The 25,564-nt window shown below is 43.4% G+C and overlaps 1 protein-coding gene across 1 annotated transcript in view; it reads left to right on the plus strand.

The window, feature by feature from the left end:
* Positions 1-25,564, plus strand: part of KLC3 (kinesin light chain 3) — a 231,664-nt gene that overhangs the window by 159,144 nt on the left and 46,956 nt on the right. The window contains 1 exon segment of the mRNA XM_030217437.1: positions 84-121. Within this exon segment, the coding sequence (XP_030073297.1) occupies positions 84-121 (38 nt within the window).

Raw genomic sequence — 25,564 nt, forward strand, 5'->3', positions numbered from 1 at the left:
TTGTGTGTGTGTGTGTGTGTGTGTGCTTGTGCCTGCAAAGTTATCCATTGTAGGCATCAGAATAATTCTCTTTTCTCCCATAGGTAAGAATCAATCAGGCACCAACAATACCCAGATCAAGGTAAGTCTTTTTGCCGCAGGTTACAGCCAACAGGATACTGGTGACACCTGGAAAGGGTGGAGGATGGGAGAAGGCAGAAACCCTAGGGGCCTTTACAAGCAGCAGATGTTAGTTTTTCTCTTACCCCCAGCACCAACAGGATTTTTTGCTGTGACACACTGGTCTGAGATCACATTGAGCTAATTAGTTGAGATTCCCCTTACCCCTTCAGATCAGACATAATTTATTGGTAAGACAATTTTACACATATTGCCAAAGTAATATATTTATTTACCGCCTTATTGAAGGAATTCACTCAAGGCGGTGTACAGTAAGAATAGATCAAACATGAGCAATAGACAATTACAGCAGTAAAAATATTCAAAAACAATACAAAGTATGGCATGGTATACTACTTACAATGTCAACACAATACATAATAGAGCATTATAATTTTAGTGATGGGTAAAGCAAAGAAGTAACATATAAATAGGTAAGAAAGTAGGAAGAGTTAGAAAGGCGATTGATTTAAAGAAAGTTGCACATGAGATCAGAGAGATGGTTAAATATTATCTCAGCTAGGGTAGGAGTGGATAAACATGTCCGGCTGCAGTATGTGCAGCCCAAGTCACTCCTTGTGTGTGTGTGAGTGAGACTAACAAGTTAGTTACTTCTTCCATTAAAGGCCTGGTTGAAGAGCCAAGTTTTCACCTGCTTCCTGAAGTAGAGAGAGTCTTGTGTTAAGCAGAGCCTTGCAGGCAGTGCATTCCAGAGTGTGGGGGCTACTCCGGAGAAGGCTCGCTTGCGCGTATCACATGTCAATATTAACTAAGTATTATTTTAAACACTGGCTGTGGTTTTATAAAAAAACATGTACATTCAACATTGCAATCCATATAGCTGCTGGAGGTCTATACAGTATATATACACAGAACTGAATGTACATTAGAAAGCAATTCTATAAACTGGCACCTAACGATTGGCGCTAATTGGGTGCATAAGTTCTAGAATAATAGCCCTTATGTGCGTGATGGCACAACAAACTGACATTTATGTGTTAGGTTCTAGGTACTATTTTATCACATGTGTGCCACAATTGCCCAGCACTTAAGTGTGAGGGGGCACACATGTAGGAAAGCTGGGCATGTCTCTGAGGTACACATGTAATTTATAGAATACTATAAATTACAGGCACACACAGAGGGGCATAATTGAATGGGGACGACCATCTCTAAGGGCGTCCATCTCTAAGGTTGACCTAAATGTTGAGATTTGAGCATCCCCGACCGTATTACTACTACTACTACTATTAAACATTTCTATAGCGCTACTAGACTTACGCAGCGCTGTACAAATTAACATGAAAAGACAGTCCCTGCTCAACAGAGCTTACAATCTAAATTGGACAGACGAACAGACAGCTAGGGGTGGGGAAATTGCAGTGGTAGGGGTGATAAGTGAGGGTGTTGAGTAAGAGAGTCATGGTTAGGAGTCGAAAGCAGTAGCAAAGAGGTGGGCTTTAAGCCTAGACTTGAAGACAGCCAGAGACTGAGCCTGACGTACTGGCTCAGGGAGTCTATTCCAGGCATAGGGAGCAGCGAGATAGAAGGAACGGAGCCGGGACCTTAGAGATGGTCGACCTAAATGTTGAGATGGTCGTCCATGGTTTTCGGCCATAATGGAAACGGAGGGCGCCCATATCAAAAACGACCAAATCCAAGCCAGCATTCGTAGTGCACTGGTCCTCCTCACATGCCAGGACACCAACCGGGCATCCTGGGGGGCACTGCAGTGAACTTCAGAAAAAAGCTCCCAGGTGCATAGCTCCCTTACCTTGGGTGCTGAGCCCCCCAACCCCCCCCCTAAAACTCACTCCCCACAACTGTACACCACTACCATAGCCCTAAGGGATGAAGGGGGGCACCTACATGTGGGTACAGTGGGTTTCGGGTGGATTTTTGGAGGGCTCACATTTACCACCACAAGTGTAATAGGTGGGGGGGGGGGGGGGGGGGGGGATGGGCCTGGATCCGCCTGCCTGAAGTGCACTGCATCCACTAAAAACTTTTTTTAAATTTATTTTTTAGGGTGGGAGGGGGTTGGTGACCACTGGGGGAGTAAGGGGAGGTCATCCCTGATTCCCTCCGGTGGTCATCTGGTCAGTTCGGGCACCTTTCGAGGCTTGGTCGTGAAAAAAAAGGGACCAAGTAAAGTCAACCAAATGCTCGTGAGGTACGCCCTTCTTTTTTCCATTATCGGCCGAGGACGCCCATCTCTTAACCACGGCCCGTCCCGCCTTTGGTACATTGCCGACACGCCCCCGTGAACTTTGGTCGTCCCCGCGACGGAAAGCAGTTGAGGATGCAAAACATCGGCTTTCGATTATGCCGATTTGGGCGACCTCGGGAGAAGGATGCCCATCTCCCGATTTATGTCTGAAGATGGGTGTCCTTCTCTTTCGAAAATAAGCCTGTTAGGCACCAACAGTTATGACTGCCATTGACTTAGCATAGCTGTTGGTGCCTAATTTTAGGTGCACCAATGTCGATATATGCTGTATCCTAGAATGGAATCTTGGTGCGCAAACACTGCTTTAGAACTGATGCTAAGCACATGGCATTGGGGCACCTAAATCTGGGTGCCAATTTAGAGAATTGTCACCACAGACAACCAGCAGTTACATGTATATCAGCAATATTCAGCCACCATATAATTGAGCTCAGTGGTTTAAAGTTAGGGCAGCTTTTTTTTCTGTCCTAAATTAAATCAATTAGCTATACAGACAGCAGCTAAATATCAGTGCTATAAGTATTGCTAGGAAAAATGTCTTTAGTCTGCACTGTTTCCAGCTAGAGAATGCCACTATAAAATCACAGATAAAGAACTTATATGTTCTAACAGCAGCTACTAAATGTCTTTAGTCTGCACTGTTTCCCCCATACCCAAAGACTCAAAGAAAAATGCTAGTGAACTAACTACAGACCAGTGGCATCTATTCCCCTAATAACCAAACTAACGGAGGGAATGGTAACCAAACAACTCACTGACTATTTAAATAAGTTCTCAATACTCCGTGATTCCCAATCAGGATTTCGTTCTAACCACAGTACTGAAACAGTACTAGTCACTCTCATGTCCAAATTTAGACAACTGATCGCAACTGGCAAAAACATACTACTTCTACAATTTGACATGTCCAGCGCTTTCGATATGGTAGATCACAGTATTCTACTACATCTCCTTGAATACTTCGGAATCGGAGGCAACATTCTTAACTGGTTCAAGGGATTCCTAACCACAAGATCTTACCAAGTGATAACTCGACTACATCTGCCACATGGACACCTGAATGCGGAGTTCCACAGGGATCCCCCCTCTCGCCGACTCTATTCAACTTAATGATGATACCCTTGGCTAAACTACTATCTAACCAACACCTCAACCCATACATATACGCAGACGACGTAATGATCTACATCCCATTCAAACAAGATTTACAGGAAATCTCCAGCTACATTAACCAGAGTCTTTATATCATGCATTCATGGGCGGATGCATTCAAGCTGAAACTTAATGCAGAAAAAACCCAATGCTTAATACTCACCTCTCAACACAATACGAGCAAATTCACCACCATAAACACACCAAATTTGACACTCCCTATCTCGGACATCCTAAAAATTCTTGGAGTGACTATCGATCATCATCTTACACTTGAGAGTCATACGAAAAACACAACCAAAAAGATGTTCCACTCAATGTGGAAATTAAAAAGAGTAAAACATTTCTTCCCAATGACAATCTTCCGTAACCTGGTACAATCAATGGTGCTCAGTCACCTAGACTACTGTAATGCACTCTACGCTGGATGTAAAGAGTAGACAATCAAGAAACTTCAGACAGCCCAGAACACCGCAGCCAGACTTATATTCGGAAAAGCAAAATATGAAAGTGCTAAACCACTACAAGAAAAGTTGCACTGGCTCCCACTCAAAGAACGCATCACGTTCAAGATTTGTACTCTAGTTCATAAAATCATCCATGGAGATGCCCCAGCCTATATGTCAGACCTGATAGACTTACCGACTAGGAATGCCAAAAGATCAGCCCGCACATTCCTTAATCTTCATCTCCCAAGCTGCAGAGGTCTAAAATACAAACTTACGCACGCAGCAAACTTTACCTACCTGAGTGCCACGCTATGGAACGCACTGCCGCACAACCTGAGAAAGATCTACGAACTAACAAACTTCCGAATATCACTGAAGACCCATCTTTTTAATAAGGCATACCACACAGAACAACAAATATAAATGCATGCACCTCCTTTACCTTTACACAGACCTATTTTTATAATATCTGTTTGTTCTAAACTTCTACTATGTTACTCAAAATCTCTATGTAACAATATGTAATTATTTTTATAATCTCTGCTTGTTTTAAACTTCTACCATGTCACTCAAACAATAAGTGACTATGTTCTAATCCATTACCACCAAATACGATACATTGTAAGCCACATTGAGCCTGCAAAAAGGTGGGAAAACGTGGGATACAAATGCAATAAATAAATAAATAAATGTAGGACCCTTTAAATACTGACTTGTTAGTGATTTAAGGTACAAGTAAACAAAAGGTGATAATTTACAAAACAGTAGTAAGAACAATAAAATAAGTTACAGGGTACAAAGAGTGCAACAAGGACAATTTCCAGGTTCTGATCCGTATTAGCCCTAATCAGCTTAAATTTCATGTCTGGTGGCTTAATAGATGCTTTACTGCTATAGCTGCTGTTTCTCCTGATTGCCTGGTATTAGAGAGTTTTTTTCTGCTCATTCTTTTGTGGGAAATCTGTTTGTTTTTCACTGTCAGCTTTGTGAAATTGTGCATCTCTACTATTTTTATATTTTACACAGTGCATGAGGAAGTGCATTTGTGTTTCTAAATGTCCAGCACTATACTTCAGGCAGAGCTGGCTACTCAATTTCCAGTTCAGGTTGTGTATGCGTTTTCTATGTCTTTTCTGCGGTCACTTATTCTGTGTTGGTGAGGCTTTTTCTCTGTTTTGCATGTGTGACTGAGGTCCTGTTCTGTGCAGGTTTCTGTTGCTAGCTTTTGTTTTTCAATTGGTATCTCCCAAATAGAAGACGCACTGATGTTCTAGGGCAGGTTGCAATTTGGATTGCCTGTTTTTCATATGCAGGGAAGTGGTTGCTTAGATTTTGGGTGTTAATGTTCATTTACTATGGCCAAGGTTGCAATGAATGTGAGTGTATTTTTCCTAGGGTTTTGTCTTACTTCAGAGAGCTTGGTAGTGGATGAAGTTTGTGCCACTGTTCAGATGATACTAAAATCTGAACAGCTGTTATTTTATTTCCAGGCATTTTATATACCGCAAATTGATTCTGTACAGGCAACTAAGTGCTTTACAACAATAAAAACAAAATTCTTCCATTCTGAACTGGTGGAGGAAAAAAAATTGGGGGGGGGAGGGGGTGAGGGGAGGGAACAGAGGAGATATGGAACAATTAAACAGAAGGAAAGGTGAAGGAAAAAAGGAAAGTTTTCAAAAGCACCTTAAATGACTGAAGAGGCATATCATTTCTAAGAGTGGGGGGCAGATCATTCCATAATTTATTGGGTATGGAGTAGCTATTGCCAGAATTGGAGGTGCAGGATTGCTATTGGAATTCTGTCCAAGTCTGAGTAATTTGGGGTTAAATTCTAGACCTCCCCTACCCCAGATCTCTCTCATAACACAAAGATTAGTGGGTGATACTATCAAATAATTGCACTTGTAGTTTTCCTTGGTGGCTGCATTTGTCCAGAGGTTTCTTAGTTTTTGTTGTTTCTTGCAATATTTTTTTTTAATTTTTTTATTTATAACAATTTTATACATAAAATCAAGTATTCAACTTGTTTGAAAAGTGGTACATTTCGTGTCATATACAATTTTAGGAAATAATTAACAATAAAAGGAAAAGAAAAAAATATTTTAAATTGAAATCCCCACTCAAGTCCACAATATGGGATTCAAAATGAAAAAGAAAAGTGGAATTATTCTAACAGGGATACTTTTCTAGGAACATTCACTTGAGAAATTTACAGGCTACACTATTCGGTGTCATAATTATCTATATCAAAGGGAAGATGACATTTTCAATTTTCCTTATTTTGTCTAGACACTAAAAAGGCTGTTAGCTGAGTTGGTTCAAAAAATACATATTTAAGGGATTGGTATTTTACCACACATTTACAAGGAAATCTAAGAAAGAAAATTGCTCCCAGCTGTAACACTGCTGGCTTCATCAAAAGAAATTGTCTTCGCTTTTTTTGTGTCTCACGAGAGACATCAGGAAATATCTGAATTTTTTGGCCTAAGAACACTTTGTCCTTATTTCTAAAATACATTTTCATTAACCATGCCTTATCTGGTGGTAATGCTACCATCACTATCAATGTTGTTGGAATGACAGGGTCATTTTCTGAAGACTCAAGTATAGCTGAAATATTAAGATCTTGTTTCTGGTTTTCTTGATTTAATATTGGAAGGTAGTATATCCGAGAGAAAGGTGGAATCATCTCTTCTTTTACTTCAAGTATTTCCATTAAATACTTCTTTAACATTTCCCTTGGGGATTTAGACAACTGTCTTGGAAAATTTAATAAACGAAGATTGTTACTTCTAACTGAATTTTCCAGTAATTCCGTTTTTTTTCGCAGGAAAATCAAGTCTTTAACCATAGTCTCTTGTTGAGTTTGAAGTTTTTTAACTTCCAAGATCCTATCGTTATCCGTTTGCTCTAATTTTTCAACTTTAGTATCCAGAATTTTAGTTTTTTGCTCAAGAGCCAAAAAATCCTAATTCAATTTATTTACTTGCGGGACAAGAGATTTTCCTAGGCCAACTATCAAGGTCCACAACGAATCTAGCGTTACTTCCGCTGGTTTTTTAATTTCAAAAGAAAATTGTGTGGGTAGTACCTCTTTATCCGAAGTTTTCTCCAGTATCAAGCTAGCAGCTTCTTCCACCTTCGATAGAATAGGTGTTTGTGTCCGAGACCTCAGTTCACATCCAACCGGATCTATTTCCTCCCGGCCCTGTAGACTTACACCACTTCGGGAAAGCAAGTCCAGAGACGCCTCGGTTGGTGTGCTATACCCTGCAGGTTGCGGGGGCGGTTCCCTCGAGTCGGGGCTGAGCATCAGCTCAAGCCCAGGAGAAGCTTCCGGGCCTCCACTCGCACCGGCGCTACTCAGCGGGCTGCCTTCTGACATTTGAATCGCCGAAATAGTTGGAGTAGACGCTGCCTGAAGAAGCGTTCGAATATCTTGAGAGGTAAAAACTTGCCGTTGCGGGGCTTTGGAGGCAGGACGGCCCCGTCTTTTCGGCATGTTTGAATAATTTTCCCTTCAGGGAGCTAGAGTGTAGCCTGCTAGCGTCTCAAGGGCGCGGCCATCTTGAATCCTCTTGCAATATTTTTATAACCAGTTTAAAGCTCCCAGCTGCACTTAATCTAAAGCCAAGGTGTGTGTATCTTAGTATGCTCAACTTCTTATTCATTTAGAAAGAATATTGATATTGTGTTGCGATTGTTTTTCTCTTTTCAGTAAAATCGTAATTTTTATCTATTCTATCTGTACTTGAAGGGCCCACAATTTGCGCTAAGTCACCAACTGGTTTAGGCACTCTGCAGCAGAGGACAGTGTTTACCAAAACCACCCACTGGAAGAGGTTAATGCAATGATAGTTGAGTCTCTCCTGGTTCCCCATACCAGCCCACTCCCAGTCAGTTCTACCAGTCATCAAAGAGGCATCAGTCCCAAGTGAAAGTGAACAAAATTACACTAGCTAAATTGCCTGGATGGCCCAGTGCCACAGATGTAATCCTTCAGCTTTGGGGACACATGCTTACATGTAGCAGGAAATTCTTGAAGGGTGAGCTGCAGCCTCGGTATGTGCATGTTCATTTCTCTATGCTTACAACCTTCTTTCAGCAGTGGATGGGACCATCTCCTGCTCTGCAGCTGGGGAGTTGTTAATGAAGGCAGTTAGCAGGACATTAGGGGCGTGCAGTCATTTTTTTTAATTTATTTATTTACAAGAAGTCTTTATTGGAAAGTGAAAGATCCCTGTACAGCAATTAGAAACTACAACAATGTCATTAGAGAGTTGTCAATCTGTACATGTCGAACAGAACAGCATTTAACATACAGAGTCCACTGCTAATCACATCATATGTCTGGACTTCACATTTTTTCAAAAGTTTTTTTTCTCCCCAACAAAATACAACTTATCAATCCAAATCTACTCATAGTTAGTATCCCCCTCTTCCCACCCGGTACATTACCCAGCAAGAGACAGTATCACATTTATTCAGCAGTCAAGTAGTAACAGTAACCCCTTCTATAATCCCATACCCAGAGGAGCCCAAATTCTTCCCAATTTTGCCAATTGTTTGCATTCCTTTGCTAATAACTTCTCCTTTTCTGCAATATTTCCAAGCAGTTTTCCACTTAATCATTGAAGGACTATTGTTTCCAAGCTCGCGCAATTGTCAGTCTGCCCGCACAGAAACAATGTTTCGCTAGGGTCCTGCCCTCTTCTTTAAGTCCCAGAATATTTTTGTGAAACAGGTACACTGCGGGGTCCCACGGTATATCACGGTCCCACTGCGGGGTCCTACCCAATGTTGCACCCTCCCCTGGATAGCCCTCCAGAATTCTCTTACCTTTCTGCATCCCCACCATATATGGCCCATGGTGCCTATTTGACCACAATGTCTCCAGCACATCTGGGACACTGTACTGAACATATGGTGTAGTCGTACTGGGGTCAGATACCAACGATATAGTATTTTCGTAACATTTTCCTGAACATTTACCGCTGAAGAGATCCGAACCGAGCCTCTTTCAAATCTCTGCCAGTCCTCCTCTGTATATTTTACTCACACTTCCTTTTCCCACTGGACCCGATGCCTTGAGCTCTGCGGGAGTTGATCTCTCAAATATCCATATAACAAAGTAATTAGACCTCTAGTTCCCTGGTCTCTTACACATAATTCTTCTAGAAAAGTGACTTCCCCAAACAGATTAGTTCTTAGCCCTGGGGATTGTAAAAAATGTATTAATTGTGTGTATGCGTATTGATCCCTCTGAAGGAGATTATATGTTTCAGCCAATTCTGGGAATGTGACTAATCTCTCTCCACTTAGCAATTGTCCCCAAAGATCAAGACCTTTCTATGCCCACCTAGTAAAAGTTGAGGGTATGCACCCCAGTGGGAAAGTCAGATTGTATGCTATAGGAGACAGCCTAGAATTATATACTTCTACGTTCCATTCTATCGCAACACAAGAATGTGAAGCGAATAACAGGACTCACTTCCACTCCCAGCTGCCTATGTTTGGGTGCTAGCCATAGCACGTGTCCAAGCTTTAAAGGGCTGCGAAGTAAGTACTGTTCTACCCGCACCCATAGCTTGTGAGAAGCCTCCTGAAACCATTCTATCGCCGCTTTAACCTGGGCTGCCCTATGATAGAGCTCCAGGTAAGGGACTCCCAATCCCCCCTTAGATTTACGGGCCATATATGCCACATTGGGGTGAATTCTCGGCTTACTCCTTTTCCAAATAAATTTTGTCAACCAATTTTGCATGGACTGAAGCAAATGATCTCCTATTGGTAGTGGTATGGATTGAAAGAGATATAATAGACGTGGCAAAATATTCATTTTCACCGTGGCAATCCTGTCAAACCAAGACAAGCTAAGAGTTCCCATCAATCTAGATCTGCCTTAAGTTCAGTCAATAAGGGAGTATAATTCACCTCACTTAGGCGCTTCAGATCACTAGTGAGGAAAACTCCCAGGTATCGGATGCCTTCAGCTACCCACCTCAAGGGGAACAACTGCTGGCACTTCTGATAGATTTGTGCCTCCATACCTTGTGTGTTAATGCTTCCGTCTTGGTGTAATTTTAAAACCGGAGACCCTACCAAAGGCTTCCAGAGTCTGAAGTAACCTTGGAAGAGAGTCTAGAGGAGATGTGATTATTAATAAGACGTTGTCTGCAAATAGTGCTACTTTGGACTCTCAGTCCTGTACCTTCACCCCGGTAATTCCCGGGTCGTTTCTAATGGTCCACGCCAGGGGTTCCATCACCATAGCAAATAAGAGGGGCGATAATGGACACTCCTGGCGTGTTCCTCTTTGTAAATCAAAAAAGGGGAGGCCTGTCCATTGATCTTTATACATGCTCTAGGTCTAGTGTAGAATTCCTCTATCCAGCCCATAAATTTAGAGCCAAATCCAAACTGGTGCACTGTTTGATATAGAAAGGGCCAATGCACCCTATCGAATGCTTTTTCAGCATCGATACTTAACAGGTAGTAGGATAAATTTCTTTGCTTTGCGACATACATAACATCTAGTGTTCGCCTAATGTTATCGGAAGCTTGTCTATGTGCAATGAATCCTACCTGATCAGGATGAATGATAGATGGTAGGACTGTAGTCAACCTGGTGGCCAATACTTTTGCCAATATACGCACATCAACATTTAGTATCGAAATTGGCCGGTAGGAAGAACATTCGGTCACATCTTTTTTGGGCTTAGGGATCACAGCAATCCATGCCTCTCGCATAGTTTCTGGCATACTTTCCCCTGCCCGTACAGAATTTAATACTTCCGCTAACAAAGGTGCCAGATAAGGAGCAAATGTTTTATAAAATTCACTTGTGTAACCATCTAGCCCAGGTGATTTGCCAGTTTTTAGGGTTTTAATGGCATTGAGCACTTCCTTTGCCTGTATAGGAGCTTCAAGCATTTCCCTTTGTTCTGGAGCAATACTTGGCAAGTGCAGTTCCTCTAAATATGACTGAACGTCCTCTTCCTGTATCAAGCCATCCTTAGAATACAGTGCAGCATAATATTGGGTGAATCGGTTTCTAATCTCTTGCGACTGTCGCAGACTCTCTCCTTGCTGTCCCTTAATATGAAAAATAGTACGCTGTACCTGAAGCTTTCGCAGTTTAAGCGCTAGCTGTCTGCTAATCTTATTCTTCTCAGTATAATTATGAAGCTTTAGCTTTTCATTATGGAAGTCTAACTCCTGACTTAGTAGAGCATCCAATTGTACCCTCATTATTTTATTGCATTTGTATCCCACATTTTCCCACCTTTTTGCGGGCTCAGTGTGGCTTACAATAAGTTGTGAGTGATAGAAATACAGTTTGTTACTACTCGGTTATGGATTACATTGTGAGGAGTTAGGCGAGACAAACTCAGAGTATCATTTAGGAATATAACAATGGAAAGGAGCAGTTAAACATTGGGGGAACAACGGAAAACTAAAAGGGCAGTACATACAACAAGAAAGCATAAAGGCATACATTTTCTGTGAGTAGAGGTATGAGTGTGGTGAGAGTACAGGGGATGAGAATTCAGAGTGGCTATATTGAAGCATTGTTGAACCGTGGGTGTGGGCTTTATGTATTTTGGTTCTTTCCGTAAGTTTTCTCAAAAAGATGGGTCTTCAGTAGTTTGCGGAATGTGGCTTGTTCATAGGTCGTTTTCAGGTTGCGCGGCAGTGAGTTCCAGAATTGTGTGCTCATGTAAGAAAAGGTTGACGCATGCAGCGCCTTGTATTTCAAGCCTTTGCAATTAGGGAAGTGGAGGTTGAGGAAAGTTCGGGATGATCTTTTAGCATTTCTGGGTGGTAGATCTATTAGATTAGACATGTAAGCTGGGGCCTCACCGTGAATGATTTTGTGGACTAATGTGCATGCCTTAAAAGCAATGCGTTCCTTAAGTGGGAGCCAGTGTAGCTTCTCTCGTAAGGGTTTTGCACTTTCATATTTTGGTTTTCCGAAGATGAGTCTGGCTGCTGTGTTCTGGGCTGTTTGGAGTTTCCTCAGTATTTGCTCTTTGCAACCTGCGTATAGTGAGTTGCAGTAGTCCAGATGGCTGAGTACGAGGGATTGCACTAGGCTGCGAAAGACGGATCTGGGGAAGAATGGTCTTATTCTTTTCAATTTCCACATGCAGTAGAACATCTTTTTGGTTGTGTTGTTTGCATGGTTTTCGAGTGTTAGGTGGCGGTCGATAGTGACTCCAAGGATTTTTAACATTTCTGAGATTGGAAGGTTTAGTTTTGGTGTGTTTATAGCGGTGAATTCATTCGTGTTGTACTGGGAAGTGAGTATCAGGCATTGAGTTTTTTCTGCATTTAGTTTCAAGCGAAATGCATCTGCCCAGGTGTTCATGATGTGTAGACTTTGGTTAATTTCATTGAGGATCTCTTTAATGTCTTCTTTGAAAGGGATGTATATTGTTACATCATCGGCGTATATATATGGGTTGAGGTTGTGATTTGATAGGAGTTTTGCCAAGGGGATCATCATTAGGTTGAAGATGGTTGGTGAGAGGGGTGATCCTTGTGGTACTCCACATTCAGGTGTCCATGCAGCAGACGTGATTGACTTTGATGTGACTTGATATGACCGCTGGGGTAGGAATCCCTTGAACCAGTTTAGGACATTTCCTCCGATGCCAAAATTTTCGAGTATGTGTAATAGGATTTCGTGGTCAACCATGTCGAAGGCACTTGACATGTCGAATTGTAGGAGGAGTATATTGTTGCCGGTTGCAATCATTTGTTTAATGCAAGGTTCGGTAGTGTTTAAGAGAGCCTGTATTTTCATGTTTTAGCTCCAATTCCCTAATCTGACTTCTCAACAGTTCTCTAGCTCTTTTCCGTTTAAGTTGTCTTGCCACCACCATGAAATGGCCATGGGATACTGCCTTAAGCGCCTCCCAGACCACCGCCACTGGCGGGCCTGAATTCAAATTAAATGACAGGTATTCCTCAAGTACCTTAACATATTCGCTACAAATATCTTCTTGCCGTAATAAGCATTTTATTGAAAGTCCAGGTCCCCCACCTTTTCTCTGTCAGGTGGCTTTCCCACTGCAGCATACAAGGAGCGTGATCAGATAGGATGATATTTCCAATCTGAGCGTCTCCAATCTGACTTCCTAGCGTTTTATCTGTAAGGATGTAGTCTATTCGGGAGTACGTCTGATGGGCTTGGGAGTAAAAAGAATAGTCACGTTCCCACGGATGGCGATCTCTCCAGGAATCAAAGAGCCCTACCTCCGCCACAAAAGTGGCAAAGTGCTTAGCAATCACCCTATCAGAACAATCCAAGTCTGGTTGCAAGGTGGCATTGAAATCGCCTCCTAGAATCACAGGGCTTCCTATCATTTCCATCAATTTTCGCTTAAGTAACTGGAATAAAGAATGTAGATCCTAATGTGACCTCTCTATTTTCTATGGTACCTCTAATCAAAACATACCACCCCTTTGGTTCTCTTTTCACCTGGTGAACCTGTAGAGGGAGGTTATTATGAAAGAGCAGGGCCACCCCTCTTTGTTTCTTATTCGAGGTATCTGATGCAAAAAATTTTTTGAATAGTGGGGATGCCGGAACAGGTATTCACGGGCCCTTTTCAGATGTGTTTCTTGCAGCATTATAACATGCGATTTCAATCTATTAAGTTCCTGCCACACTAATTGTCGCTTTCTTGGGGCATTGAGGCCTTTTACATTAAGGGTTACAATGTGTAAGTTATGTGACATTAGGTTTGTACCAACCGGTTCCAGGCCCTGCGCCTGTTCGCTGCCCCTGAGTAATGTACTCCCCTAACCCCCCTCCCATTCCCCCTCCACCCCTCCCCGTATCTCCCTATTGACAAAGAGAAACAAGAAGAGATCAAAACACAAATATCCTTCCTTCCTCGCACTCCCAGTCAGATCGACAGACCCATCTACAACCCACAACCCCCCCCCCCGCACCCCTCTCCCCTCTTGTTTCATACAGACAACATATTCATCCCTCCCTTTTGTCTCCCATATGTGTAAACTGATGTACTTGCAGGTAACTACCCGTTATATGTGTTCAATCAGTCTCTGCAGGAGTCTTGTGGCCAGTTTAGATGTATTCAGCTGAGGTTTCTTTGCTTTATTAAAGACCTGTTGCCACTGATGTAATTTGTCCCATGTCGCTGCGGTGGTTGTTGTAGTGGCGGACTCTGCCTCCATGTCCATCAAACTTGCCACTTGCAAAAGTTGTCGAGCAGCTGCCACAGTGCGGACCTTATGGGTTTGACCCGCTATGGTGAAGCACAGAGAAAACGGGAACGCCCATCGATATTTAATATTATGTCTTCCCAGGACTTCCAAAATGGGTCTCATGTTTCGCCTTTGTTGTAAGGTATAAGCTGAAAGATCCTGGTAGATAGCAACTGAGTTTTCATGAAACTGTAAATCCTTCTTCTGCCTGGATAGGGCAAGCACATTTTCCTTCTCAGCATATTTCCAGAAGCGAACAACAATATCTCGTGGCCTGTTAGCCATCTGTTTTCCCAGAGCCCTATGGGCCCTCTCGATTTCAGGAAGTGCTGCTTCTGGGGTTCCCTCCATTAGTTGTGCACACAGTTCTTTTATTATTTTCGGTATATCTTCTTGCTCGCCCACCTCCGGAATTCCCCGGAAGCGTAAATTGTTCCGTCGCCCCCGATTTTCAATATCATCCATCTTATATTGGAGTTCTTCTAATTGGGTGGCAAATCCATCTTCCCGCTGTTTCACTTGCACCAACAGTTCATCCTGTTCATCAACTCGGCCCTTAAGCTCTTCCAGCCGGGCCCCAACATCTTTAATCTCGCCCCTCAAATTGTCTATGCTTTCTACAATTTCTGATTTCATGTGAGCCAAGTCTTTTTGGAGATCTTTAAGTATCTTAGCAAACTGCGATTCTCGAACGCTGCCTGTTTCATCTTCAGATCGCACCGATTCAGAGTCTGAAACGTCCTCGTGTTGCGGAGAGGCATGGCGCCCGGCCATCTTGCTTACCCTTTGGCTGCTCCTCGCGCCAATTTTGAGATCCGATGTTTTTGATTTTGCGACATCTTAGCTCAAGTGAGTTGCAGAGGGTTGTTTAGCTTTCAGTCGCTTTTTGTTACTCTATCTGTGTCGCTTAGCTAGCTATTTTAACGGGAGAGGTCCGGAGCCGTGGGTTCAGGCTGCCATCAAGGTTGCCGACGTCCGGGTGTGCAGTCATTTTGAAACACAAGAACTATCAGATATTTTAGCAATTTTGATTCTAAAATGAGAAAAACATGATTCTCAAAACACAACTAATATCATACACCGAATGCTCAGCAATTATTACTAAACTTCCAAAGATATTTTATAAAATATTTGTACAAAACACAAAGAGGAAAAAAGCTTCATAGCCAATCGGGGTTCAGTGTCTTTCATAGACATAATTTTGCATTGTTTATAATATTTCATAAATCAAAAAATGTAATAAGCTCTACTGCACATTCTTTCAAAACAATATACTTAACTTGTAAGTTTTATGACCACCACATAAGTCCAAAACACATGATCCTCCCTGAATTTCTTTTATGTGGTTTTAGAAGATAATTCATTTTTACTCCCCCCTCCCCCAAGATGTGCCTCCAGGGGCCTGTGCTCAAGAGGGAAGGGTTAAGACAGTTGTTATAATTAGCAAATCAATCATTAGGCATGTAACTGGGCAGCTGGTAGGTGTTAGGATTGCTTGGCAACTTACCTGCCTAGTATGAAGATGGCAGACCTCACATGTCACCTAAATAGGATTCTAGACAATGTTGGGAGGAGCCAGCTGTCTTAAAACATGTAGGCACCAAAGGAAAAGAAGCTTCATTCTTCTCCCCTTCCATCTCATTCCTTCATTATTTCTCCATCTTCTTTCTCAGCACTCCAGAATCCCATTTCAGCCTTTGATACCTTCCTGTCTTTTTTCCCACCTTTTATCTTGCTCTTCCTTCCCTCCTGTTTCCGTCTTTCCCCCTTCTCCTTTAATTCTCCATTCAGCTCATTCTATATCTCACACCTACCCTTATTTTTACTTACTCTGCAATAATCCCAACTTCACTTCATCGCAGATTTCCCTCCCCACCATATCCTTCCTCATTATCTATGCTTCATGTATCTTAGCATTTCCCCCCTTCCTCAACCCAGTCTCTATTCTGTTTTACTAAGCTGCACTAGTGGAGGAGTGGCCTAGTGGTTAAGGTGGTGGACTTTGGTCCTGGGGAACTGAAGAACTGAGTTCGATTCCCACCTCAGGCACAGGCAGCTCCTTGTGACTCTGGGCAAGTCACTTAACCCTCCATTGCCCCATGTAAGCTGCATTGAGCCTGCCATGAGTGGGAAAAGTGCGGGGTACAAATGTAACAAAAATAAAATAAATAAATGGGCTTAACATGTCCTTATGTGGTCCTCTCTCCTGGGCTAAGCCCATTTCTAGTACAGCCATCAAACAGGGCTTTTTTTTTTCCATTTGTTGCATTTTTGGCTATATGCTAATAATAGCATTAGTAGGTGGCCATTTAAAAAAATTAACATGGGAGCACTTACCTCCTCCTACTTAGGCGGTGCTAAGGCTCCTGCATTATGGATATGCTAACCAGTTAGGGCGGCGGTAATATCAGCACACTAGCTGATTAGCACATCCATTTCCACACTCATTCTCCATCGGATAATCCTTCTAAAAAAACCAAAAAACAATACATACTGTGCACTTAGTGCATACAGATGACAAAAGTAACTCAGAACACTTTAGTGCATCCTGCCTTAGGCCATTTTTGCTGCGACAGCTGCCTATTAGCACCTAATGCAGCTTAGTTGAAAGGGCCCTTAGTCTTTTAGATAGAAGCTGAAATCCGGAATCTTCAACATAGGATTCTCCTATTCCACACACAGACAGGCAGAGCTCCGAAGTGTATGAGACAATGGTACAGAGAGAAGGGATTTAGGTTTGTTAAAAACTGAGCAACATTCTGGGGAGGGGAGATCTAAGTCTGAAAGGATGAGCTCACCTTATCCACAGTGGAACCAGCAACTGGCATTAACCTTTAAAAAGGAGATTACTGCCTTTTTGAAAAGAAAATAAGATGATACCTTTTTTATTGGACATAACTTAATACATTTCTTGATTAGCTTTCGAAGGTTGCCCTTCTTCCTCAGATCGGAAATAAGCAAATGTGCTAGCTGACAGTGTATATAAGTGAAAACATTCAAGCATTACTATGACAGTCTGACAGGGTGGGAGGATGGCCTCCCACCCTGTCAGACTGTCATAGTATACTGCTTCCAACAGTAGCCAATCTACGTCTGTCAGACTGTCATCTGTAGCCAATCTACGTCACAAGTACCTGGCAGAAACACAAATAGTAGCAACATTCTATGCTACCAAATCCAAGGGCAAGCAGTGACATGGACTTTTCCTGCAGGAAATTGTCCATACCTCTTTTAAACCCAGATATGCTAACCGCTGTTACCACATCCTCCGGCAGTGAGTTCCACAGCTTAACTATTCTTTCAGTGCAAAAATATTTCCTATTTGTTTTAATAGTGTTTCCGTGTAATTTCACTGAATGCTCCCTGGCCTTTGTACTTTTGGAATGAACGAAAAATCGATTCTTTTACCCGTTCAGGATTTTGTAGACCTCAGTTACCTCCCCCCTCAGCCATCTCTTTTCTAAGCGGAAGAGCCCTAAACTCTTTAGCCTTTCCTCATATGGAAGGAGTTCCATCCCCTTTATCATTTTGGTTGCTCAACTTTGAACCATTTCTAATTCTGCTATATCTTTTTTGAGATACAGTGACCAGAATTGAATGCAATACTCAAGGTGAAATTGCACCATGGAATGATAGATGCATTATAATATTCTTGGTCTTATTTTGCATTCGTATCCTAATAATTTTAGCATCCTGTTTGGTTTTTTGGCCACAGCCAAACACTGTACAGAAGATTTCAGCTTATTTTGTACAATGACACCTATCCTTGAGTGCTGACTCCTAAGGTGAACTGGGTAACTATGTTTTGGATTATTTTCCCCAATGTGCATCACTTTGCATTTGTCCACATTAAATCTCATCAGCCATTTGGATGCCCAGTCTTCTAGTTTCCTAAGGTCTTTCTGAAATTTTTCGCAATCTGCATGTGTTTGACAACTTTGAATAGTTTTGTGTCATCTGCAAATTTAATCACTTCACTTCTCGTTCCGATTTCCAGATCATTTATAAATACGTAAAATAGCACTAGTCCCAGTACAGATCCCTGCAGCACTCCACTATTCACCCTCCTCCATTGAGAAAAATGGCCATTTAATGCTACCCTTGTTTTCTATCCAATAGCCAATTCCTAATCCACAGAAGGACATTGCATCCTATCCCATGACTTTTTAATTTTCTCTGGAGTCTCTCATGAGGAACTTTGTCAAAAGCTTTCTGAAAATTCAGATACACTACATAAACTGGCTCACCTTTAACCAGATGTTTATTCACACCTTAGAAGAATCAAAGAAATGAAGCAAATTGGTGAGGCAAGACTTCCCACGGCTGAACCCATGCTGACTTTGTTCCATTAAACTATGTTTGTCTATGCGTTCCGTAATTTCTTAATAGTTTCCACTATTTGCCCCGTACTGAAGTCAGGCATACCAGTCTGTAATTTCCCAGATCACACCTGGAACCCTTTTTAAAAATAAGCATTACATTGGCCACCCTCTAATCTTCAGGTACTACACACAATTTTAACGACAGGCTGCAGCAGATCAGCAATTTCATGTCTGAGTTCCTTCAGTACCCTGGGGTGTATACCATCTAGTCCAGGTGATTTATCACTGTTTTTAACTTGTCAATTTGGCCCAGCATGTCTTCCAGGTTCACCAAGATTTCTTTCCGTTCCTCCGCTTCACCACCCTTGAAAAACATTTCTGGTACAGGTAGATCTTTTACATCTTCTTCTGTAAAGACCAAAGCAATTAATTCATTCAATCTCTCAGCTAAGGCCTGGTCCTCCCCAAGTGCCACTTTTGCTCCTTCATGATCTAAACATATCATGGATTCCCTCACAGGCTTTTTCCTTCTGAAGTACCTGAAAAAGGTTGTTTTTGTCTCTGCAGCATGTTTTTCTTCATCAATACTTTGCATCTAGCTTGACAGTGCTTATGTTGCTTATTTTCTTCATTTGGATCCTTTTTCCATTCTTTGAAAGATGTTGTTTTGGCTCTAATAGCCTCTTTCACTTTACTTTACTTTACTTTTAAACATGCTGGATGTTGTTTGCTCTTCTTTTCACCCATCCTTGTTGATACGTGGATATATGTTCTGGGCTTCCACGATGGTATTTTTAAACAATGTCCATGCCAGATTTAAAGTTCTAACCTTTGCTGTCAACCCTTTTACCTTCTTTTTAATCATTTTCCTCATTTTGTCGTAGTTGTCATTTTGAAATTTGAACGCTACTACAGTAGATTTCTTTAGTGACTTCATTCCACATAGCTCAAATTTCATCATGTTATGATCCATGTTTGCTGGCAGATCCAACACAGTTACAACTCCAACCATGCCCTGTATTCCACTAAGGACTAGATCTAAAATAGCTCCCTCTCTTGTCAGTTCTTAGACCAGTTGCTCCAAGAAGCAGTCATTTATTACATCTAGGAATTTTATTTACCTAGCACTCCAGATGTAATATTTATTCATTCAATATTGGGGTAATTAAAGTCACCCATTATTATAATGTTGCCCAAATTTCCAGCTTTCCTAATTCTGTGAACATTTCTTATCTGTCTGTTCATTCTGTCCTGATGGATGGTAGTACTGCCCTACCAGTATTCTCCTTCCTTTCACACCTGAAATTTCTATCCATAAAGATTCCATGCTGCTATCTGTTCCATGTAGAATGTTTATTTTGTTTGACTCAATTACCTCTAACATATAGAACAACCCCCCCTCCAATTTGATCCACACTATCATTGCGATATAATTTTTACCCTGATAACACAGAGTCCCATTGAGGTCTTTTTTCCACCAGGTCTCCGAGGTGCCTACTCTATCTACCTCTTCATTTAGTGCTATATACTCCAACTCTTCCATCTTATTTTTTAAGAACATTCTAGCATTTGTATAGAAACACTGTAATGCTATGGATTTACAGCCTGTCTCACTAACACAGACTGCTCAATAACTACCGTGGATTCTTTTGGATTCATAACAAGTAAATGAAACCTTTATTAGACGAGCTAAATTCTACAATGATTAAGGTATATGCAATGAAATGAAGATACATACCTGTAGCAGGTATTCTCCGAGGACAGCAGGCTCAATATTCTCACTGATGGATCGTCCTCCGCGACAGCCCAGGAGACCGGAACAAAACTTCAAAGCCAAAAGAATCTCCAGAACGCTCCATCACATGGGCCAAGTGCACCGTGCATGCGCGAATGGCTTCCCGCCCGCAACGCGAGCATGCCCTTACTTAGTTTAATAAAAAGCAAATTATAGAACTGCAACAACTCCAACGGGGAGGAGGGGAGGGTTTGTGAGAATATTGAGCCTGCTGTCCTCGGAGAATACCTGCTACAGGTATGTATCTTCATTTTCTCCGAGGACAAGCAGGCTCAACATTCTCACTGATGGGGTATCCCTAGCCCCCAGGCTCACTCAAAACAATGAACATTGGTCAATTGGGCCTCGCAACGGCGAGGACATAACACAGATTGACCTAAAAAGAAACACAACTAAGTGAGAGTGCAGCCTGGAACAGAACAGAAATGGGCCTAGGAGGGTGGAGTTGGATTCTAAACCCTGAACAGATTCTGCAGCACCGCCTGCCCAAAACGACTGTCGTGCCAGGTATCCTGCTGAAGGCAGTAGTGAGATGTGAATGTGTGGACTGATGACCACGTTGCAGCCTTGCAAATCTCTTCAATAGAGGCTGACTTCAAGTGAGCCACTGACGTAGCCATGGCTCGAACATTATGAGCCATGACATGGCCCTCCAAAGACAGGCCTGCTTGGGCATAAGTGAAGGAGATGCAATCTGCTAGCCAATTGGAGATTGTGCGTTTTCCAATGGCGACTCCGCTCCTGTTGGGATCAAAAGAAACAAACAACTGGGTGGACTGTCTGTATGGCTTAGTCCGCACCATGTAAAAGGCAAATGCTTTGCAGTCCAAGGTGTGCAACTTGTCTTCACCAGGGCGGGTATAAGGATTGGGAAAAAATGTTGGCAAGACTTACGTATTGTTAAATAACTTCTGGTTTTTAAAAGAGAAAGAATGTAATCAGATGTATTATTTCTAACTAATATTGGACAATATTGGGAAATGATTTGACTATACACCGTATTGGCATTGAAGAAGCCAACCAGATGATCAATGTGGAATAATGAATTAGACGAGTAATATCTGGGGATAATCAGGTTAATACCACTTTTTTTTCTGTTTACTGTTTAATTGATCTCCTTGTCTTGTTTCACTCTCCCTATTTAATGGTCTAAGGAAGAGAATAGAATTACCTGACTGAAATAATTCCTATATATTACTTTCTCTGTATTTCTGGCAAGTTGTTTTATCGCTTGTAAAAATTTAAATGATTATAAATAAAAAATTTTAAAAAATGTTGGCAAGACAATTGACTGGTTCAGAGGGAACTCCGACACCACCTTCGGCAAGAACTTAGAGTGAGTGCGGAGGACTACTCTGTTATGATGAAACTTGATATAAGGTGCATGCACTACCAGGGCTTAGAGCTCACTGACTCTATGAGCTGAAGTAACAGCCACCAAAAAAATGACCTTCCAGGTCAAGTACTTCAGGTGGCAGGAATCCAGTGGCTCAAAAGGAGGTTTCATCAGCTGGGTGAGAACGACATTGAGATCCCATGACACTGGCGGAGGTTTGACAGGGGGCTTTGACAAAAGCAAACCTCTCATAAAGCGAACAACTAAAGGCTGTCCAGAGATGGTAAGCACTGATTGCAGTAAGGTGAACCCTTACTGAGTTGGTCTTGAGACCAGACTCTGACAAGTGTAGAAGGTATTCAAGCAGGGTCCATGTAGGACAAGAAAAAGGATCTATGGCCTTGCTTTCACACCAGGCGGCAAACCTCCTCCATTTGAAAAAGTAACACTTTTTCGTGGAATCTTTCCTGGAAGCAAGCAAGACTCGGGAGACACCCTCTGAAAGACCCAAGGAGGCAAATTCTAAGCTCTCAACATCCAGGCCGTGAGAGCCAGAGACTGGAGGTTGGGATGTAGAAGCGACCCCTCGTTCTGGGTGATGAGGGTCGGAAAACAGTCCAATCTCCATGGTTCTTCGGAGGACAACTCCAGAAGAAGAGGGAACCAGATCTGACGGGGCCAAAAAGGCGCAATCAGAATCATGGTTCCATGGTTTTGCTTGAGTTTCAGCAAAGTCTTCCCTACTAGAGGTAAGGGAGGATACGCATACAGGAGGCCTGTCCCCCAATGAAGGAGAAAAGCATCTGATGCTAGTCTGTCGTGGGCCTGAAGTCTGGAACAGAATTGAGGGACTTGTCTGTGGCAAAAAGATCTACCGAGGGGTGCCCCACGCTCGGAAGATCTTGCTGACAACTTCCATGTTGAGTGACCACTCGTGAGGTTGCATGATCCTGCTCAATCTGTCAGCCAGACTGTTGTTTACACCTGCTAGATACGTGGCCTGGAGAAACATGCCATGATGGTGCGCCCAAAGCCACATCTGGATGGCTTCCTGACACAGAGGGTGAGATCCGGTGCCCCCCTGCTTGTTGGTGTAATACATTGCAACCTGATTGTCTGTCTGAATTAAAATGACTTGATTGGACAGCCGATCTCTGAAAGCCTTGAGAGCGTTCCAGATCGCTTGTAATTCCAGGAGGTTGATCTGAAGATCTCTTTCCTGAAAGGACCAAGCTCCTTGAGTGTGAAGTCCATCTACATGAGCTCCCCACCCCAGGAGGGATGCATCCGTCGTCAGCACTTTCTGCGGCTGAGGAATTTGGAATGAGCGTCCCAGGGTCAGATTGGACCAAATGGTCCACCACTGAAGGGAGCTGCAAAAATCGGTGGAAAGATGGATTACATCCTCTAGATCCCCTGTGGCCTGGCACCACTGGGAAGCTAGGGTCCATTGAGCTGATCTCATATTTAGGCGTGCCGTGGGAGTCACATGAACTGTGGAAGCCATGTGACCTAAAAGTCTCAACATCTGCTGAGCCGTGGTCTGTTGCGATGCTCGAGCCAAGGACACTAGGGCCAGGAGATTGTCTGCCCTTGCCTGGGGAAGATAAGCTTGAGACGTCCGTGTGTCCAACAGAGCTCCAGTGAACTCCAATTTCTGTACCAGGACAAGGTGGGACTTTGGATAATAACTTACAAACCCCAGTAGCTCCAGCAGTCGAATAGTCATCCGCATGGACTGTAGAGCGCCTGCCTCCGAGGTGCTCTTCACCAGCCAATCATCGAGATAAGGGAACACATGCATTCCCAGTCTGCGTAGCGATGCTGCGACAACTGCCAGAAACTTTGTGAAGACCCTGGGTGCAGATGCGAGGCCAAAGGGCAGTGCACAGTACTGAAAGTGCCGAGTTCCCAACCGAAATTGAAGATATTTCCTGTGAGCTGGAAGTATCGAGATGTGAGTATAGGCATCCTTTAAGTCCAGAGAGCATAGCCAATCATTTTCCTGAATCATGGGAAGAAGGGTGCCCAGGGAAACCATCCTGAACTTTTCTCAGACTAGGAATTTGTTCAGGGCCCTTAGGTCTAGGATGGGACGCATCCCCCCTGTTTTCTTTTGCACAAGGAAGTACCTGGAATAGAATCCCAGCCCTTCTTCTCCTGATGGAACGGGTTTGACCGCATTGGCCTTCAGAAGGGCGGAGAGTTCCTCCACAAGTACCTGCTTGTGCTGGGAGCTGAAGGACTGAGCCTCCCGGTGGGCAATTTGGAGGCTTGGAGACCAGATTGAGAGTGTATCCTAACCAGACTATTTTTGAAGAACCCACCTGTCGGAGGTTATAAGAGGCCACCCTTGGTGAAAAAATATCAACATCCCCCCGACCGGCAAGCCGTCCGGCACAGACACTTGTTCCGAGGCTATGCTGCACTGGAGCCAGTCAAAAGCCCGTCCCTTGCTTTTGCTGGGGAGCCCTAGGGGCCTTAGGCGCACAGCGTTGAAGGGAAACGTGCATGCTGGGTCTGAGCCTGAACCGGCTGCCGAGAAGCAGGAGTGTGCCTATTATAGAGTGTGCCTATTATAGGAAGAGGGAGCACTCTTCCTCCCTCCAAAAAACCTCCTGGATGAGGAGGTGGTAGCAGAAGACGCCCGGTGGGAAAGAGAATCCATAGCATCATGGTGCTTTTTGATCTGATCGACCATGTCCTCTACTTTCTCTCCAAAAAATTATTCCTCCGGCAAGGAACATCCGCCATTCACTGCTGGGTCTTATGATTCAGGTCAGAGACACGCAGCCATGACAGTCTACGCATCACTGTACCCTATACTCGGGGATAGTGTCGTAAGTCCCCCTGGCCAGGAATTTGCGACATGCCTTCTGCTGCCTGACCACCTGGTGAAAAGGTTCGGCGAGCTCCAGAGGAAGTGCTTCAACCAAACTAGACAGTTGCCTCACCGAGTTCCGCAAGTGGATACTTGTGTAGAGCTGGTAAGTTTGGATCTTGGTGGCGAGCATAGCGGCCTGATTCTCTCCCCAAAAGAATCCAAGGTCCTAGACTCTCTGCCTGGGGGGCGCTGAGGCATAGTCTCTAGTACTCTTGGCTCTTCTGAGAGCAGAGCCCACCACCATGGAATCGTGAGGAAGTTGGGCCTTCACCATTACAGGCTCTCCATGGACTCTGTACTGGGACTCAGATTTTTTGGGGACCACTGGGTTAGAAAGAGGGCACGACCAATTTCGCATAAGCACTTCCCTCAGTGTATTATGCAAGGGGGCTGTAGCAACCTCAGCAGGCGGAGAAGGATAATACAAGACCTCGAGCATCTCGGCCCTGGGCTCATTCACAACCTCCATAGGGAATGGAATGTCCTTAGACATTTCCTGAACAAAAGATGAGAAAAAGATTCTCAGGTGGAGACATTCTACTTTCAATTGGCGGAGTTGGATCAGAGGGAACCCCACACAACTCTTCCTCCGAAAAGTATCTGGGGTCTTCCTCCTCTTCCCACGAGCGCTCTTCATTGGTATTAGACAAAAGCTCCCTAAGAGCAGCCCGAACCCGAGTCTGTCTCGATGTCGAGGATCAACGACCTCGTGGGGGGTGTCGAGAAGTCGACCCCTGCCTGGACTCCGGCGAAGCTTCCTCCGCTGACATCAAGGGGGAATCGACCGGGGTGGTGGCCGACGCTGGTACCGCAAGCGGCACCGAGGACAGAGACCTCACCACAGGTGACAGCCCAGATGCCACTTCTGCAGTCGGTACAGAAGGTGCAAGCACCCCCCAACACCGAAGCAGATTGGCGCAGCAATCCCTCCAGAAGCTCTGGAAGAAGGGCCCTGATGCGCTTGTCAAGAGCTTCCCCCGGAAAAGGCTGGGGGG

This window comes from Microcaecilia unicolor, chromosome 11 (genome assembly GCF_901765095.1).
Source record: "Microcaecilia unicolor chromosome 11, aMicUni1.1, whole genome shotgun sequence".
Classification (NCBI taxonomy): Eukaryota; Metazoa; Chordata; class Amphibia; order Gymnophiona; family Siphonopidae; genus Microcaecilia; species Microcaecilia unicolor.